At 47.5% G+C, this 20,386-nt stretch overlaps 1 protein-coding gene across 2 annotated transcripts in view; it reads left to right on the top strand.

Moving 5' to 3' along the window:
• Positions 1-20,386, top strand: part of ADCY1 (adenylate cyclase 1) — a 1,293,742-nt gene that overhangs the window by 787,198 nt on the left and 486,158 nt on the right. Inside the window, exon 6 of one of the 2 annotated variants that reach the window (XM_086966835.1) lies at positions 5,977-6,006. The exons of the other annotated variant lie outside the window; for it this stretch is intronic. Coding sequence (XP_086822961.1) covers positions 5,977-6,006 — 30 coding nt within the window. The remainder of the gene's footprint in view (positions 1-5,976; positions 6,007-20,386) is intronic. 2 annotated transcript variants of the gene reach the window in all.

Raw genomic sequence — 20,386 nt, 5'->3', positions numbered from 1 at the left:
ATCTGAATCCTTAGGCTTCCAATAACCTTGTATCAGCATCTGTGAGTCTATCCTGCCAAGTTGTGCCTCCCCAGTCCTGGTCCCTTTAAATTCGATTAGAGTGCTCTGCCAGTCTCTGTAGATCCAGCAGAACCAATGCATCTCCTCTGCTGCTTGGCACAACCCCGAGCAGAACCAACGCATCTCTGTTGCTGCATAAATTGGAGATGTCATGAGGGCCCACATCACATCGCAGCTCTTTAGAATCGCTGCATCACACCAACTGTGGTGATGCTTCCTTGAAACATTCTCTTATTCCTCTTCAATAGCAGCCTCAACAACACCGCCGGGCTCTGCATTGCAGCCTCGCAGGTCTTCAGATTGCGAGTTGCATCATTAATGCCAAACTTTGCATTGCAAGTCCCGTCGATGGGATTTTCTATTACCAATCTAGTTGATGTGATTTTTGACGATGACGCAGGCCCTCACATTGCAGCCACACTGGATCTCCGAACCAACGCATCTCTTCGGCTGTGAGACACATCTTTTACTCATATGCACTCAAGGCTCACCAAACCGGGATTTAAGGTACTTTGTTCATTGGGCCTAACGGAGTCCCTGGTACCAGCTCATTCTCCATCGTGGTCAGCCTGAGTTTGTGACTTTGTTCTAGTGAGGCGTGACCAGATAACTACAGTTGGTTTCCTCTGCTCTCTGGCACTATTTTTACTTAAATCCTTGAAATTGAAAATCTCTGGGTCTAATAATTGGACATCTGTTATTTTGGCCCTTGTTTTATTTAATACATAAGGCTCTATTTTTAATCGTGCGTGGATCCTTTTTTGCAGTTTTTTCACTTTATTACTGTTGAAGTGTTGCACAAAAACTTTACATGTTGCCTCTAAGTTAAGCCTGACAGCTCTGTGCCACCCTACCAGGTGGCTGAGCACAGGGTAATTTGAGGTTTGCTTTTGCCTGACCCTGACAAGGATTGTGGAAATGCTTGATCTGGACTCACATGCCAGTCAACCAATAGCCCTGTTTCTTACAAATACTTTTCTAATATTATTAATAGTTGAACCACATTATTGTCAATGTTTTTGATTGCTTCTGAAAGGTACGACCACTGGACTAGGTCTGTGAGGGCCATTCCCTCTTTTGCAAGTTGGCATCTACTTCACAATCTACATCATTAACTAAAAAATTCGGAATCAGGTAAAGCATTTACTTTTACTCCTACAGAGTAACTTTCAAATTCTTTAGGTGCTCTATTAAAACGCTGCATTAGGATCCGAGGACCCTTTTCACCTCTATTTCTTAATGTTTTCTTGGATAAATTAAGAACTGTTTTCCCAACTTTTGTAGTCAGAGGCATAACATTTGTCCCACGGGTATGCAAAAGTGATTTTGTAAATTCTTTTGGTTTAGCAAAGGGCTACTGAAAGGAATAAATTAAATGCATACAAATCTACCAGATGACCCTAAGGTCCCTGAGGAATACCACCAATCATGTGTAGAAACTTTCATGTATTTAAGTAGTGATTGTGGCCAGTATCACGAAAAATTGGGGTGGGTTATGTATGTAGTGAGAGAAGCTAGGAGGTGCCCCGCCATATTCTTATGATCAGATTACGCTTTAGACTTGTCCCTTTTATAAACAATTCTTTTGTTTCTCTATCGACTCAATCTCAGCACATCTTCATATCCAATATTTGTCATATATTTTCCCTGAATCTCTCACTACAGTTCAGCAGTTAGCCCTAAGAGGGACTTTCCTAGCTTGTGGTTTGTAGAAGTTATCAATCAGGGCCCCTTCATTCCTAAGAGAATAGTCTTAAATATCATCATCAAGACAGCTTTAATAGACTCTGATTTAGAGTTGGAAAAACGTTGTAAATCATTCAAAATCAAAAAAAATAGAAGTATGGAGTAGAATACTCCAAGGGAGAGTTTCTGAAGCCATAGGAAAAGTATTGCAGAGCAAGGTATGCCTGTAATTTATAATTCGGTACAAAAGGGGGTGGTGATGGACGCAGGGTATGCTCAGACGTGAGTCCCTTGCTCACTTTGCCACTGGATTCAAGCAAACCGGGCTGAAGATGGCTGGAATGCCAGAAACTGGTCCTCGGAAGCTTGTTTCCGGTCCATGGAAGACATGGCTTGGCAGTTCGGGCTGGACTGTTCCCATGAGGCACAGAGTCAGACTGATTTGCATATAGCCATGTCTGAACTGGGGTGGCAGAGTCGGCTAAAGAACGGTGATGGATTAAACCCAGATCTTTTGACTGGGTGTGAGTGTTTGATTGATTCAGATGCTCCGTCCATCACCACCCCCTTTTGTACCGCGTGTAATTTATACTTGGCATATAAACCTGAATCAGAAATTGGAGGATTTTTAGTTCCCTTAAAATGAAGCAAGGATCATAGCACTTTTTTACTTCGCGTATTCCTTTCTTCCATCCTTCATACCTCCTTTGTCTTTGGTTCATTCCTTTCTTCCAAAGTTTTGCCATGTCTCCTTTTCTGTCTTTCATCCTGTTCTCCTTTGCTAATTTTTTCTTTGTAAAGCGGTGCGCTTGTCATAGAACCAACATGCTATTAGATGCTTTGTATAAGTTTAATAGTTTATAGAATGAAAGATTGTGGTTTATACCACGAAATGGCTGTAATGTGCAGTCGCCATAAGATTAACTGTGCAACAGCTGCTGCACCGATGGAATGTACACCTGTGTATCCTGTCTCTTGCACTGTTTGGGTGAACAGAGGAGTTTCCCAGTGGTGAGTGTTGTCTGTAAATTAACCTGTCCTTTACAGTTCGAAATGAAGTGCATTTTGCCTATTTCATCTTTCACACACACATCTTGAACCTTGGGGATTTTATGCTCTTGGGTTTATGCCAGTGGTGCTGGAACAATCTTCACCGTGAGGCTGCTTCATTAATATTATAACACTGACAGCGGCGGCTGAAAAACCCGCCGATTGGAGCGCCGGGAAAAAGATTGAATATATTTTTGTTAAGTACATAACTACAATGAAATACACAAAAGAAATAAAACATACTTCCCATGTTTTCCGGCGACACGTCCTCCTCGCTCCGGTCATCTTCTCATGACATAGTGGGGATATCCGTGCCATTCGTCCACCACATCCTTCCACCACAAAGACACTTTACACGAACTTGGTGTTCACTGCGTAGCTTTTATTACTTGTCAATAACACCATCTTTATTTGTTATTAAACCTCCAACTTTTGACCAATTTTATTAACCATCTAAATACCATTACTGAACATAAGGCAGCAGTATCCATCTGCGCCACAGGTTACCATGTATTTACAATTCGTCAGCTCTAGATCCACTCGAGGCGTGTTGTACCAGCAGGACACAACCCTACCCCTTACCACTTCGTCCATGTGAGATACCATGTTGCTTCATCCAAGCACCGGCTACTAGGGTAGGGCCGGAGATTCCAGGACCACCAGCAGGACGGCCCCCTCTCCCGCCAGCCCAGAGCCCCAATGACTGCCTCCCTGTTGCAAGGTCAGGCAGTTTCCGCATAAAGTAGTCCCCGGGCCTTTTCCTCTTGTCCAGGACCCCGCCAAATCCACTTTAAACTTAGGGATGGGTGGGTGGGCAACTGTTCCTGCTGCGCCTTTTTCGGCAACTCCACAAGGCGAGAGGACAAAGAGGGCTATTCCCTTGATTCCAGCTATTTATAACCTAAGGGGAGGGACCGCCAATGCACCTCCTTCTTTAATCGCATTTCAGGCGTCCCTCTCCTTGCCCACTTTCAGGGAAACGAAACTGTTCCCTCTGCACTAAAATTCCACTAAAGGCACCCCTCACCTAGACGCGGGGGTGCCTCTCATCACATCATGTCCAGCTGGGCTCAACCAATCCTGGTGGTTCATGAGAGCAGTGCCAGGACTGGAGGGAGCAGCCTCTCTCGCCACTTCCGAGGACACTGGTGGCTTGTGTAGATTTCCAACCCAGACAGCTGGGTTGAGAAGTTTATAGTGTGCATTTCAGGCTGGCCGGCATAAGGTACGTGCGCACTATAACCTAGTGCACATCAGGCAGCCTACCACTGCTGCCAATCAACAGGCCCTGCCCCGTTTTGACACTTAGTTCTCGGCGGGTTGACGAAAAATAAAATGTTATTGAATTAACTTCATCACCGTTTTATTTTTGTTCTCTGTGGCAATTAATTGGGGTAATGCTCCTCCGCTTAAACGAAAGAGCCCCCCCTGGACACTGAATTCACAGGAATTGTTAAAAACCCAAGCGTCACACATAAAAAAGTGTCGCAAATGTCCCACATTCAATCAGTAGCAGAGTGGTAAGAGAGTAGAATGTAGCTGGTGGTGCATTTCTGAGCACTAGTGTGGTAGTGCACTGTCATTGATTTTCTGTTGAAACGCCCACTAAATTTGCATGGACATACAATTTTACTTATAAAACTATATGGTGCACAAACTATAATGTGTGTAATTCTGGTTTCAGCTAATACTTATCATGTGTGTGTCACCAAGTTAAGCGTGTTGATTTGTTTTGATCCTATCAAAATCTTTGTTACCATCACTCTTCAGACTCACCACAAAAATGTTCTTCATTTGTTATTTCCTAATTGCTGATATATTTTGAAATTTGTATGTGATTCATTTATAGGAATTTAAATGTTGTTGTGTCATAGAAAAAAAAATTACCTGACATCTTTATTTCCACTTCCTGTAACCCAGAAAGAGTATCACCCAGGTCCTCTCTCGGGCCAGTCAGAGAAAGAAAAAAAAGTTTCCAGAATAAGAAGGAATTTGTCAGAATACATAGCTTGACATTTGACCTCTGTCTTTGAGCGCTAAGCAAATGTGACACGATAAACACAAATGTTAAAGGCAACTTTATTGCTCGTTCACCTTCTCAACTCATGCCTGGTATTTTGGGTGGATGCTGCAGCACCTCTACTTCCAGAGCCTATGGATTATTTCAGGGAATGTGGCAGTTTCAGATCACAATTCATCCTTCATTTACATCTGCAAGACTAAAATGGGGGTGCAACCCTAAATCTAAGTATCGACATATATGTGTCCTTTAACATCAGAAATGTTAATTCTGCCCCAGTGGGTGACTGGTGTATGGGTGAGGGAGCCAGCTGGCCTTCACAAGGCTATAGGAGGAGACTCACATGATTCAAGACAACAAATGCAACGAGAAAGCATCACGGGTCCTAATCATTTTTGAGAATTGCGGGCTTTGGGGTCGTGGGCACATCTTTGTTACCATCTCAACTTGTTAGCCTTTGCTTTGCAAATTAGAGGCAAATTATTAGCTCTGAGCTGGTGTCTGCATTTTATACAACAAGTACTCAGCACAAAATAGCATTTGCATAATACCCGACGCGCAGCACGTTTTTTTCTGCATCCCAGAGTGTTAGACTCCATTGTAACTTACCCAGCATTGGCCTGGATTCTATACAAATTTCCCAATTGTGCTTGTGTTCTACATTATCAGATCACTTTGGAATGGCTAATACATATAGTCCAACGGGGCATTTAAATTGCTTTGACTGTGAGTCTCTATAAATAAGGGAATCAAAATCTGTGCTAGATTGTAACTGAGAAATAGAATGTTTTTCGTTAACATATTCAGGGAAAGGAAATTTTTGTTTCATTTCTCGGACGGAACGTAAAAATATGTAGAAGATTTAAAGCGTAGCTCCTATGATATTTTTCTTTATAAGTGTTGTGGAACTGGTGCTAGGTCAACAAACAAACGGAAAAGAAAAGACGTACGACTACATAAAGCATGATATGGATAAAATGTTGCTTTCTTCAGTCAATTGTCGATCTAAAATTCAGGAAAGCGAAGAGATGCATTTCCATAATATTTGACCAGGTTGTCTTATGATTAGCAGTCCTGCAGTTCTTGTGTCTGTCTTATCATTTCGTGTTCATTTTCACTAATTTTCTTTTTCTTTTTTTTTTACTTGTGCCCTAATCCAGATTCAAGCCACGCGTTCTGGACCTGAATGTGTCAGTACCTTAATACATTTCTTCATAAATTCCAATCCCACGTCAGTGTCTTTGTGGCCGCCTTAGTAAAACTCGCACATATTTTCCTGTGTTTTCATATGTAGAAATTGTTTGTAGAACATCCCCTAAAACCTGTCATATCCATGTCCAGTGTTTCATTAGCACTGTGTTTCCAACCTCCGAAGTTATGCCACTTAATGAAAAATAGACAAAACATCATTATGCCTCGTGTTGTGTCGTGTTGTGTTGTGCCACGTTCCTCGTGCCTTTTATTTTTTAATAACTGTTTACCAGTACTATTTGCAGAGTGTGTGCCCCGATGCTCACAGCAGCACTGGGCTATTGGGGTCACAAAATATTTGTAGGACTTTGTTAAATGCATTGTACATGAAACTTTAAATGAAAACGATGGTCCCTAAATATGTTCCCAGTTGTCTTCATAATGTGCTCTGTGAAAACATTGCTGACAATGTTTAAATGAAAAAGACGGTAGGTGGTTGTGTTTTTCTTTTGCACATGTGGCTAACTGGTCTCGATATGCACATCGATTTATTGGCACATTGATCTGGACGTCGTATGGTTGCCCTAATGCTTTCAGGTAGGTAAAGGTTGAATGCCCACCTGACTATCGTGATCAGGCATCTCTTATGTTTTTATTGTGAATGTGAATGCATTTATTTGAGGCAAAACATTGGTGCGACCATTATGGGAAATCACATGCAGTTATGAAAACAAACTAAGAAGTATGTCATTTATATCTATTATTGTGATATTATTAGTTATTTTTGGTTTGTCTGATATGCATAGTGTTCACTGCACGTGTGAGCCTTCTGAGAGCATTTTGGATTGCAAATAAGGTTTATTGGAAGAGTGGTTCTTCAGGAATAACAGTGAACACTGTGATCCAGAATGCTCCAGAATGCTGGCAATGCTGCTCTGTGAGTACAATGGGGAGGATATGGTTATTTTGAGTTCAGCGGGTGCTCACCACCCATATTGAGAGATCCTTCCTGCTTGGTGAGATTGTTGTGCCTATAGTGCATCTGCTGGTTCCCCGATGCACTTTAGACACACCTGAATGTCTAGTAGCCTTTCATATTAATCCAGCTAGCTCACCATTCAGTTTTTTTGGGAGACTGAAACCCTCTCAGTCGTTTTTTTGTAGTGATTCATGACTTCTTACAGTCTTTGTAATGCACATTTGATCCATATCCTCTCATAAGTTCCACCATTTCCATTTATGCAGTGGAAATCAGGGGTGTACCAACAAATGAACTTTCTGATGCTGGAATTGGTTTTATTTAGGGTCATTAGTGACTTTACATTTAGATGAGGTAAGCTTACTGAGTAATTGCTTTCCAGAGGCTATTTTAATGAGTTTTTGTGGGTTTGTGCTTGTGTATCTGGTTTTTTTCCATTTCTTGCGTGAGAGAGATACAGCCCAGTTTGCTGCCCCTTCTGGCTTTTTGAAAATCGTTTTTGATTATCTTTTATGTGTAAGTTAATTAGGACCTAATGTGATCAAGAAAGAATTTGGGGAATTTTATGACCCATCTGATGCGTAGAGTCCAGCGTGGTTTCCTCTTGTAATTGATATATGCGTTTTAGCCAAAATAATGGCTATAGGACTTCAGGCCCTTCCCTTGAGTGAGCTGAATCATCACTTGTATTTAGATTTAGATATTTACATTTATTTTAAGAGGGAAACCCTTATCATTGCAACTGCCAGTGATTACAGAGCGTGACAAGATGTTGTATGTCTGATTAAATATTTTTCCCTTCCTTATGAAGAATAATAGATCCATGCTCAAAGATGTTAAAATTAGGTAACTATTATTTAGTTCTACTGTTATTCAGTGAGGATGGAACTCTTTAAAAAAAATTATTGAGCCATAAATATAACACAGTACAGTACAATCAGCAACAAAATTACGAAGAAAAAGGAATAAGTAAGACATAGATTGCATTTAAATTAAACCTTGGCATTGGAAATGTTAGCTTCACATATTATCAATCCTTGAATGCCTATGGAATGGCTGTAGAAATAGAAGTACACAAGATATCGAAGCAGAGATCAAATACTACAGTATAAGAAAAGAAAAAAACATGTGTATAAAGTGATAGTACGTTATTAATCCCATCAGAGGCCAGCCCAAATCCTGTTAAATTTAAGCCTAGAGATAAGCCCCATGGCCTTAGCCAAAGCTAATTCCATCTTGTATACCTGCCGAAGCAGAGCCCGAACTTCTCTACCTTTTGGATCGATATTGTTAATCCAAACTCTAGCTTACATAATCGGGCACAAACTATAGTGATAGTAGCTAACAGACTCACATACCTTGCCTCATCACATTTGATCCCCATAAATATTTCATTCTCAGTAAGCTGAACGTTATGGCCAAGAAGTGAAATAAGAATATTAGAGACCTCACTCCAAAATCTTTGAAGCCCCAGGCAGTCAATAAACATGTGCCTTAGGTCTGCAGAAAAGAATTGGCATTTTGGACAGATTGACTTAATAGAGGGTCGGGATGCAGCCCACTTAGCAATGATCACCGGTGTATAATACAACATATATATTGTTCAGTGTTGTTGTAATTTTAAATTAACAGAAGTACCAACCCTGAACAGTACACCCATTGACGCTTGTATTTCCCTCCCTCCCTCTGTCTGTCTCCCTCTGTCTTTCTGTCTCCCTCCCTCTTCCTGTCTGTCTCCCTCCCTCTGTCTGTCTCCCTCCCTCCCTCTGTCTCCCTCCCTCTGTCTCCCTCCCTCTGTCTGTCTCCCTCTGTCTGTCTCCATCCCTCCCTCTGTCTGTCTCTCTCTTTGTTTGTCTCTCTGTCTGTCTCTCTCTCTGTCTGTCTCTTTCTCTGTCTGTCTCTCTCTCTGTCTCTATCGCTGTCTGTCTCTATCGCTGTCTGTCTGTATCGCTGTCTGTCTCTACCTCTATCTGTCTCTGCCTCTATCTGTCTCTATCTGTCCCTGTCTCTGACCCTATCTAGCTCTGTCTGTCCCAGTCTCTATCTGTCTCTGCCTCTATCTGTCTCTATATGTCTTTATCTGTCTCTATCTCTATCTGTCTCACCTCACCCGGCTCTCACTCCCTGCTGCCGTTCATCACCTCACCCGGCTCTCACTCCCTGCTGCCCTCCCCCTCACCCGGGCTTTCACTCCCTGCTGCCCTCCCACCTCACCTGGCTCTCACTCTCTGCTGCCCTCCCACCTCACCCGGCCTCACTCCCTGCTGCCCTCCCACCTCACCCGGCCTCACTCCCTGCTGTTGGCTCTGCCACCTCACCCGGCTCTGACTCCCTGCTGCCCTCCCACCTCACCGGGCTCTCACTCCCTGCTGCCCTCCCACCTCCCACACCTGGGCTCTCACTCCCTGCTCTGCCCTCCCACCTCACCGGGCTCTCACTCCCTGCTGCTCTCCCCCCTCACCCGGGCTCTCACTCCCTGCTGCCCTCCCACCTCACTGGGCTCTCACTCCCTGCTGCCCTCCCACCTCACTGGGCTCTCACTCTCTGCTGCCCTCTGTCACCTCACCCGACTCTCACTCCCTGCTGCCCTCCCACCTCACTGGGCTCTCACTCCCTGCTGCCCTCCCACCTCACTGGGCTCTCACTCCCTGCTGCCCTCCCACCTCACTGGGCTCTCACTCTCTGCTGCCCTCTGTCACCTCACCGACTCTCACTCCCTGCTGCCCATCCACCTCCCACACCCGGGCTCTCACTCCCTACTCTGCCCTCCCTCCTCACCGGGATCTCACTCCCTGCTGCTCGCCCCCCTCACCCGGCTCTCACTCCCTGCTGCCCTCCTACCTCACCGGGCTCTCACTCCCTACTGCCCTCCCACCTCTCCAGGCTCTCCTCCCTGCTGCCCTCCCACCTCACCCGGCTCTCACTCCCTGCTGCCCTCCCACCTCTCCGAGCTCTCACACCCTGCTGCTCTCCCCCCTCACCCGGCTCTCACCACCTGCTGCCTTCCCACCTCACCCGGCTCTCACTTCCAGCTGCCCTCCCACCTCCAACACCCAGCTCTCACTCCCTGATGCCCTCCCACCTCCCTGGGCTCTCACTCCCTGCTGCCCTCTGTCACCACACCCGGCTCTCACTCCCAGCTGCCCTCCCACCTCCCACACCCAGGCTCTCACTCCCTGCTCTGCCCTCTGTCACCTCACCGGGCTCTCACTCCCTGCTCTGCCCTCCCACCTCACCGGGCTCTCACTCCCTGCTGCCCTCCCACCTCACCGGGCTCTCACTCCCTGCTGCCCTCCCACCTCCCTCACCCAGGCTCACACTCCCTGCTGCCCTTCCACCTCACCGGGATCTCACTCCCTGCTGCCCTCCCACCTCCCACACCCGGGCTCTCACTCCCCGCTCTGCCCTCCCACCTCACCGGGCTCCCACTCCCTGCTGCTCTCCCCCCTCACACGGGCTGTCACTCCCTGCTGCTCTCCCTCCTCACCCGGGCTCTCACTCCCTGCTGCCCTCCCACCTCACTGGGCTCTCACTCCCTGCTGCCCTCTCACCTTACTGGGCTTTCACTCCCTGCTGCCCTCCCACCTCACCAGGGCTCTCACTCCCTGCTGCCCTCCCACCTGTATGTATGTATGTATGTATTTAATGCTTGTTAAGCGTGGCTGTCACCCGAAAGGGTATCCTGGCGCTGAGACCGTATCTAACCATCAGGCGAGGTGAATTTTACATTGCTCTTGGGAACAGGTAGGTCTTAAGGTCCCTTTTAAAAGAGGGCAGATCTTGGCTACTTCTCAATGCCAGAGGTAAGGTATTCCATAGTGTGGCGGCCGTGAAACTAAAGGCACGGCCGCCCATCCTCACTCTATTGATCCTGGGGGTTCTCACCAGGAACGCTGAGGAGGATCTCAAGGGTCTGGCAGCTTGGTACCATGAGAAGAGATTTTGAATTGGTATTGGTCCTAGTCCATGCAGGGCCCTGAATACAAGGCATAAAGCCTTAAAGGTAATCCTCTGCTGGACCGGCAGCCAATGCAGATCAGCTAGTGCTGCAGACGATGAGGCCGAACGTGGCAAAGATAAAGCCAGTTTAGCAGCCATATTTTGGATCCTCTGCAACTTTAGGATCAGGATCTTAGGGGCTCCCAGAAGTAGTGCGTTGCAGTAGTCTAACCTACTGAGGATAGAACTCCGCACTACCTCTGCTCTGGCAGCCCGGGGAAGTATTAGTAAGATCTTCCGTAGGGCATGCAGCAGGCCCATGCAAGTCGCTGCAGTCCTATTTACAGAGGCGTCGAGCTGTAAATTGGGTTCAAACAGAACTCCTAAATTACGAGCCGATTCTGCAGCTTCCACCGAGCCCGGGATGGAGGTAGGCCAGAAGTTGTCCGGTAGCCCGCGGGGGAGACGGTCTAGTGAGCAGTGGAGTACTTCCGTTTTTGATCCATTAAATTGGAGTGAGTTAGCTCGTAACCAATCTGCTGTCGCCGACATGCAGCGGTGAAAGGTGTCCCTCGAAACTGTCTCGGTGCCCTCATGTGAGAAAATCAATTGAGTGTCATCGGCATAATTGATGACTGATCTGCCGAATGACTTGATTAAGTCTACCAGGGGTCGGAGATATAGGTTAAAAAGAATCGGGCTAATCGCCGACCCTTGGGGGACACCTTGATTCACCTGACGTGTGCCTGATCGAAATGGTGGTAACGCCACAGCTTGCTGTCTGTTGCTAAGGTAAGATGTTATCCAGCTTAGGGCCAGACCATTTATTCCCACGTTTTGAAGACGCGCAAAGAGGACCTCATGGCTCACCGTGTCGAACGCGGCCGACATGTCAAGCAGCACTAAGAATGCTGACTTGCCCCTGTCAACACGCGTTCGCAGATCGTCCAACACGGTAACCAATGCGGTCTCGGTGCCATGGGCCGGTCTGAAGCCAAATTGGGCTGCATCCAGACAGAAGTTTGTTTTCAGAAAGTTGGACAAGGCTCTCGTCACCCATTTCTCATGAATTTTTATCGCAAATGGTAAAAGTGATATAGGCCTGTAGTTGGTCGGGCAGAGTGGGTCAAGAGAAGCCTTCTTTATCAATGGAGTCACCATTGCCAGCTTCCAACTGTCTGGAACTAACACTGTAGTCAGTGACTGGCAGCAGATGGAATGGAGTGGAGGAAACAACTCAGCTTGAAAAGCCTTCCAGATCTTATGAGGCATTGGATCAAGTGGTGAACCTGAAGATACGCCATTGGCCAGGACGCAGAATTCCTCTAACGAGGGAATAGGAAAACAGGACAACCAAGAGGGGCCAGCCCTGTTTTTATCCCATACGGGTACCAAATGACAGGAGGATTCCAAGGGGGGGGTAGGAAACGGCGCAGACTGTCCGGGCACTGAAAGTCCATTCAGGATGGTCCTAATTCTTTCCTCAAATGCGAGGGCCAAGGAATCACAGAGTTCCTGGGAGACCGGAATGGCTGACACTGTGCAGGGTGGATTTGATAAATTATTAACTAGCTTAAATAGAGTCTGCGATTTATTAGCGGCCTTCGCCAAGGTATCTTCTAAAAATGTAGCTTTTGCGCTTCTTAGCTGGGTCTTATATACCTGCAGGGCCGTTTTATATGCTGCCTTGTCCAGCTCCTTGTACCCTCTCCTCCAAGTACGCTCCGCCTGTTTACAGCGGAGCTTATGCTGTCCAAGATCACCAGTGAACCAAGCATTAGCTCCTCTTGGTCTGTCCTTTACCTTTCGCATAGGGGCCAGTTCATCTAAGGAGGTCAGGATTTGCCGGGCTCTCACTCCCTGCTGCCCTCCCACCTCCCACACCCGGGCTCTCACTCCCCGCTCTGCCCTCCCACCTCACCGGGCTCCCACTCCCTGCTGCTCTACCCCCTCACACGGGCTCTCACTCCCTGCTGCCCTCCCACCTCACCGGGCTCTCATTCCCTGCTGCCCTCCCACCTCACTGGGCTCTCACTCCCTGCTGCCCTCCACCTCACTAGGCTCTCACTCCCTGTTGCTCTCCTCCCTCACCCGGGCTCTCACTCTCTGCTGCCCTCCCACCTCACCCGGGCTCTCACTCCCTGCTGCCCTCTCACCTCACTGGGCTCTCACTCCCTGCTGCCCTCCCACCTTACCAAGGCTCTCACTCCCTGCTGCCCTCCCACCTCCCTGGGCTCTCACTCCCTGCTGCCCTCCGTCACCTCACTGGGCTCTCACTCCCTGCTACCCTCCCACCTAACCTGGCTCTCACTCCCTGCTGCCCTCCCACCTCACTAGGCTCTCACTCCCTGCTGCTCCCCTCCCTCACCCGGGCTCTCACTCCCTGCTGCCCTCCCACCTCACCCGGGCTCCCACTCCCTGCTGCCCTCTCACCTCACTGGGCTCTCACTCCCTGCTGCCCTCCCACCTCACCCGGGCTCTCACTCCCTGCTGCCCTCCCACCTCACTGGGCTCTCACTCTCTGCTTCCCTCCGTCACCTCACTGGGCTCTCACTCCCTGCTGCCATCCCACCTCACTGGGCTCTCACTCCCTGCTCTGCCATCCCACCTCACCCAGCTCTCCCTCCCTGCTGCCCTCCCACCTCACCGGGCTCTCACTACCTGCTGCCCTCCCACCTCCCTCACCCGGGCTCTCACTCACTGCTCTGCCCTCCCACCTTCCTCACCCGGGCTATCATTCCCTGCTCTGCCCTCCCACCTCCCTTACCCAGTCTCTCACTCCCTTTTCTGCCCTCCCACCTCACCCGGCTCTCAGTTCCTACTGTACCCCCCACTCCCCCCTCTTCCCTGTGTGTCAGCTGGCTGACACAGCCTCCCGGGCACCCTAGTACTTTACAGGTCTTTAAACAACCATTTGTTTGTTAATGAGGCTTTGTTCACCTCTTAGCGCCCCTGCAGCTCCACTCTTGACTGTGGCTGGAATCGCCCGGCCCCCACAGAGCAGTCTCTCTGATTACGCACTGCTGCTCCCAGAGGTGTTTGCTGAAGTTAAAAAAAAACACACAGGTGAGATGTGTCTCAAGCCCCGCGGGCCGCCACTGAAGGCTTGCCGGGCCGCTACTGGCCCGCGGGCCGTACTTTGAGTATCCCTGCCTTAGACCCTTGTACACATCCATATATTTTCTGCCCTTTAAACATATCTCAGGCCTGTCATTGCATAGACTGTGTGTGTAGTTTTAAACTGTCATTTTGGCCTGGCAAAATGTTCGTTTGCAGCAAAGTAGTGAATGCCCAATGCATTTTGGGATCGCAATCCCTTTCTCAGGGGCCACTATGAAAAAACAAATGTATAATACTAAGACAACAATATACAGGGGGATATGCTCGTAAACATCTATGTGGTGTGTAGTAGAATTAACAAGTGAAATTATTGTCAGACCAGTAGTTCTCCCGGTAAGATTGATGAAATTAAATGTTATTACCGGAGCAAAATAGCACACCTTATTGTGTATGCAACAGGACCAAAGCGACACTTTGGGGCCTATTCCGATCCTGGAAAAAAACGTATGTACGATTCGTATCCGGAGCCCTCTCCGTACGAATCATACCCGTCCGTCCGAGTCGCGTAGTACGATCCGTATTTCGTGAATCTGTCCAAATCGTCGCGATCTGTATGCATTGCAAGGCTGAAACCGTAAACCGTACGACTAGTACACATGCTGTACGGCCCAACAAGTACGATCCGGAACGGGGTATGAGGACGCGATTCATACGGTCCACATCAGGTAAGGGCGATTCGTACGGAAAAGAACACAATCACATACACACCGTACGGTGCGTACACCCCATGATCGCAGGGGTATGGTGCGTACCCCTGCAATCATGGGGTGTACGCACCGTACCCTGCGATCGTAGGGTTACGCACCGTACACCAAGCAAACATGGGGTGCGGTGTGTACACCCCATGATCGCAGGGGTACACACTGTACCCCTGCGATCATGGGGTATACGCACCGTTCCCAGGGGGGGGCTTTCCGTACCTGTTTCGAGGCAAACTCTGCTGTCCGGACGTTTTTGGCTCCCGTGGAAAAGCGTTGTACGGTGCGTACCCCACACGAATCGTACTTGCCGGGTCGGAAAAACCAGCCACGAACCGTACCGATGTCGCGTACAGCGGATTCCAAGGGAGATTCATACGGGGATTTGATTCGTACGGTCTCTGTACGATTCGTACGGAGTCCAGCTCCTGGTACGAATCGTACTTCGTCGTATGTACAGGGGACGTTGCAGGGTACGATTTGTATGAGAAAAACGCTCTGTACGGCTATTCGGAATCGACCCCTTTGTCTCTCAAGAGAAATATCAAGAAGATTGGAAAGAATCATCATCCATTCAACACCCGTGCTGGAACAAAAAAGAAATCATGATATCCATCATCTGTCCCGAAAATTTGTAAGAAAATTTGTCATTAATATTCAAAAGAAAAAACATCAGACCAGTGTATCTTTAAATGTCATGATCAGTGCCAAAAAAATAATAATGCTGTCTAAAAAATGAACAATACCTGTCCATTCACTGAATGACTATTGTCAACAGAATGCTGTCCTTCTGTGTCGCAACATCTATTTATCCAAAAATACCACCCGACTGCTGACCACGAAACGACTATGGTGTTCATACCTGTATGTTTGATTCTAGTCAGACCAGTACAATGTAGTATATATGTAGTATACATGGCTCAATGAAGCAGAGCTCTATGGTGACTAATTCTGCAAGACAAAAAAATGAAGCTGTCTTGTCGGGACACTGAACTCATGGGCACGCATATGTACAAGTCTACAATGCAGTATTACCTCTACTGTTCTTTTGTTGTGCTGTGTCTATCCTGCCGTGGCTCCTATTGTCTGTTCTTGTGAAACTTCGACTGGCGTCGACTGTATAAATAAATGCATTTGAAGCTACTAACAGCAGAAAGAGGACTGTGCTGATCGACCAAGTGCCGCAGAATGCCACTAATTTGGTCACCATATTGAGGGATGCAAAAACTTCTAATATGATATAATTACGGATGAGCTGTCAGATGTCTACATAAACAATTGCTATTATAGGGTGTGTATTGTTCTATACGTCAGAACCCTAGTCCTTATAGTATGATGCTCACAAAACTAAGTCTTAACTGCATGTTTAATGACAGATGAACAAAATGACTAGTTCTTATAAGGGAACTATAAATCGTCCTGTACAAGGTGGACACAAACTGCGTTAATGATGCCACAAAAAAACGTAACCATAATAATTGGAAAAAAAACAGCTGCCTGACTAATTGAGTAGAAAAGATGATCCTGTCCAGGAATAGTTCTGAGAGTTTAAAGAACCAAAGCAACCACCCAAGTTTGATTACAATTTTCAAAGTGCAACAAATAATAGAAACTGAACATTGATATAAGAACAAATGGCGAAATGTGATCAAGCACTGTAAATATTTTGAGAAATTCCATCAAGTTGCATTCAACATAATAAATAATGGTGTTTGATGTACAATACAGAGATATCACCAGGAAAAACTCTACTAGCATGTATTGTGATAAGCAAAACATGTAGATGTTGCGATGGATCTACAATAGAAAAAAATGTCGATTTTATCATTCAAACCTGAATCTCCAGAATTAAAAACCTTAGTTGAGATATGTTATGTTTGTTTTCAGAACAATGTTTAGCCAAGTTGGAATTTGTGTTTTTGTTGCGTATCATGCTTTTGTGTTCTGTGATTCTTATCTTTATATTACGTTTCAGTTTTGCCAATATACATCAAGCCACATAGGCATTTAATGCAATAAATAAGTTGGATTTTAAGTCACAATTCTGAAAATGTCACTATTAGAAAGTTATGTTCTTGCCCCAACCTGCAGCCTGCAGCTTGTATCCTTGGTCACATAACTAGGTTTAGTTGGCAGTTGGTATTTTTGTATGGCTCTCAGACATTGAGAGAAAAGGAGAATAGGTGTTCGCAGGGAGGGCAGTCTCTGACTTGATAGGGGGCGGGACGTTTAACTGCCACACTTGCAATTTTACAAAGGCTCTGTCTGAGCATGCTCATAAAGGATTCGACAAGTTTTTTGTGTCCAAAGGCAAGCTGGGACCAGGGCAGGGTGGCAAGAAACTTCCACACACTTCGGGGGATGGAAACCTCCAGCACCTTTACCTACAAATTTGGCACCTGGCATAAATGTTGGACCCTCAGACCCAACTCTTCAGTATGCCTCTGGACCTTTGAATAGCACAGAAGAAGGACTGCTGTGCTGCTCTGCTGTTAGAGGGACTGCTACTATGCTGCACTCATACCCTGCAGCTCTGCTGCATGCTAAGATGACTAAACTTGCACCTTCATCCTAGGCTGAAATATCTCCAAGGGTCAGATTAATGACCTCCTGTTCTGAGGTACTGGGACATAAGCTCCAGAGGCCCGTCTGCCCTCCCCCCTTGGATCTCCCCAGCAGATCTGCAGTCCGGACTTGTGACTGGACCTACCTGAGCCCTCTGTCCGGACTTGTAACTGGACCTGCCTGAGCCCTGCTGGCCTCTGCTGAAGTGAGTTCCCCATCCCGAAGTGGGGCCCTCTCAGGCCCTAAATTCTAGGTGTGGAATCATTTGAGCTTGCTTCCAAGAAAAGGAGAAATCATGATGTTTTTAGCTCTTCACAACCGCAAAGGGGCCTGTTCTCACAAACCTCTCGCCTCCTGCCAATGCAAGGCTCCAATGTGCCCAAATCTTTTTGCCCCAATGAACGCCAGCAATGCTTGCACTTCGTGGTACAAAAGGGGGTGGTGATGGATGGAGCATCTGCATCAATCAAACATCACACCCGGTCCAGGGAAGACATGGCTTGGCAGTTCGGGCTGGACTGTTCCCATGAGGCACAGGGTCAGACTGATTTGCATATAGCTATGTCTGAACTGGGGTGGCAGAGTGGGCTAAAGAACGGTGATGGATTAAACCCAGATCTTTTGACTGGGTGTGAGTGTTTGATTGATTCAGATGCTCCGTCCATCACCACCCCTTTTGTACCACTTTTGGCCGCCATGAGTGTGGCAGGGTATGCTCAGACGTGAGTCCCTTGCTCACTTTGCCACTGGATTCAAGCAAGCCGGGCTGAAGACGGCTGGAATTCCAGAAACCGGTCCTCAGAAGCTTGTTTCCGGTCCAGGTAAGACATGGCTTGGCAGTTCGGGCTGGACTGTTCCCATGAGGCACAGGGTCAGACTGATTTGCATATAGCCATGTCTGAACTAGGGTGGCAGAGTGGGCTAAAGAACGGTGATGGATTAAACCAAGATCTTTTGACTGGGTGTGAGTGTTTGATTGATTCAGATGCTCCGTCCATCACCACCCCCTTTTGTACCGCTTTTGGCCGCCATGAGTGTGGCAGGGTATGCTCAGACGTGAATCCCTTGCTCACTTTGCCACTTGGTTCAAGCAAGCCGGGCTGAAGACGGCTGGAATGCCAGAAACCGGTCCTCAGAAGCTTGTTTCCGGTCCAGGGAAGACATGGCTTGGCAGTTCGGGCTGGACTGTTCCCATGAGGCACAGGGTCAGACTGATTTGCATATAGCCATGTCTGAACTGGGGTGGCAGAGTGGGCTAAAGAACGGTGATGGATTAAACCCAGATCTTTTGACTGTGTGTGAGTGTTTGATTGATTCAGATGCTCCGTCCATCACCACCCCCTTTTGTACCGTTTTTGGCCGCCATGAGTGTGGCAGGGTATGCTCTAACGTGAGTCCCTTGCTCACTTTGCCACTGGATTCAAGCAAGCCGGGTTGAAGACGGCTGGAATGCCGGAAACCGGTCCTCGGAAGCTTGTTTCCGGTCCAGGGAAGACATGGCTTGGCAGTTCGGGCTGGACTGTTCCCATGAGGCACAGGGTCAGACTCATTTGCATATAGCCATGTCTGAACTGGGGTGGCAGAGTGGGCTAAAGAATGGTGATGGATTAAACCCAGATCTTTTGACTGGGTGTGAGTGTTTGATAGATTCAGATGCTCCGTCCATCACCACCCTCTTTTGTACCGCTTTTGGCCACCATGAGTGTGGCAGAGTATGCTCAGACGTGAGTCCCTTGCTCACTTTGCCACTGGATTCAAGCAAGCCGGGCTGAAGACGGCTGGAATGCCAGAAATCGGTCCTCGGAAGCTTGTTTCCGGTCCAGGGAAGACATGGCTTGGCAGTTCAAGCTGGACTGTTCCCATGAGGCACTGGGTCAAACTGATTTGCATATAGCCATGTCTGAACTGGGGTGGCAGAGTGGGCTAAAGAACGGTGATGGATTAAACCCAGATCTTTTGACTGGGTGTGAGTGTTTGATTGATTCAGATGCTCCGTCCATCACCACCCCCTTTTGGACCGCTTTTGGCCGCCATGAGTGTGGCAGGGTATGCTCAGACGTGAGTCCCTTGCTCATTTTGCCACTGGATTCAAGCAAGCCGGGCTGAAGACGGCTGGAATACCAGAAACCGGTCCTCAGAAGCTTGTTTCCGGTCCAGGGAAGACATGGCTTGGCAGTTCGGGCTGGACTGTTCCCATGAGGCACAGGGTCAGACTGATTTGCATATAGCCATGTCTGAACTGGGGTGGCAGAGTGGGCTAAAGAACGGTGATGGATTAAAGCCATATCTTTTGACTGGGTGTGAGTGTTTGATTGATTCAGATGCTCCGTCCATCACCACCCCCTTTTGTACCGCTTTTGGCCGCCATGAGTGTGGCAGGGTATGCTCAGACGTGAGTCCCTTGCTCACTTTGCCACTGGATTCAAGCAAGCCGGGCTGAAGATGGCTGGAATGCCAGAAGCCGGTCCTCGGAAGCTTGTTTCCCGTCCAGGGAAGACATGGCTTGGCAGTTCGGGCTGGACTGTTCCCATGAGGCACAGGGTCAGACTGATTTGCATATAGCCATGTCTGAACTGGGGTGGCAGAGTGGGCTAAAGAACGGTGATGGATTAAACCCAGATCTTTTGACTGGGTGTGAGTGTTTGATTGATTCAGATGCTCCGTCCATCACCACCCCCTTTTGTACCGCACTTTGTGCTACAGCACTGACCGCCAACATGAATCTGCAACAATGACGGTCCCCAATACTCTCCTTGCTCCATGTGTGGCGCTCTCCCCTGCCAACAGAACTCTTTATGCTGGACTTTTAAAGGTAACTTTTTCAGCAGGACTTTACTTATCCCTATATCCAGCCCTAACTTATGACTTTCACTTCTGGGTATACATTTTATCTGCATAGTTAATTAAAACCATTGCAAAATGCCAACATGCAAAAAATTCACAAATTAAGCAGCTTTAACAACAAAGTGTATAATTTCTGTCCAATTGCTGCCCCGAGCATTCCAGACCATCCAACAAACTTTTTGCCGACCATTGACAAGCACTTCTGACTTTGGTGAACCCCCCCCCTTTAAAAAA

The sequence above is a fragment of the Lissotriton vulgaris genome, chromosome 4_1, assembly GCF_964263255.1.
Source record: "Lissotriton vulgaris chromosome 4_1, aLisVul1.2, whole genome shotgun sequence".
NCBI classification, from domain to species: domain Eukaryota; kingdom Metazoa; phylum Chordata; class Amphibia; order Caudata; family Salamandridae; genus Lissotriton; species Lissotriton vulgaris.
The sequence above is the reverse complement of the archived record's forward strand: the minus strand, read 5'-3'. Positions and strand labels throughout refer to the sequence as shown.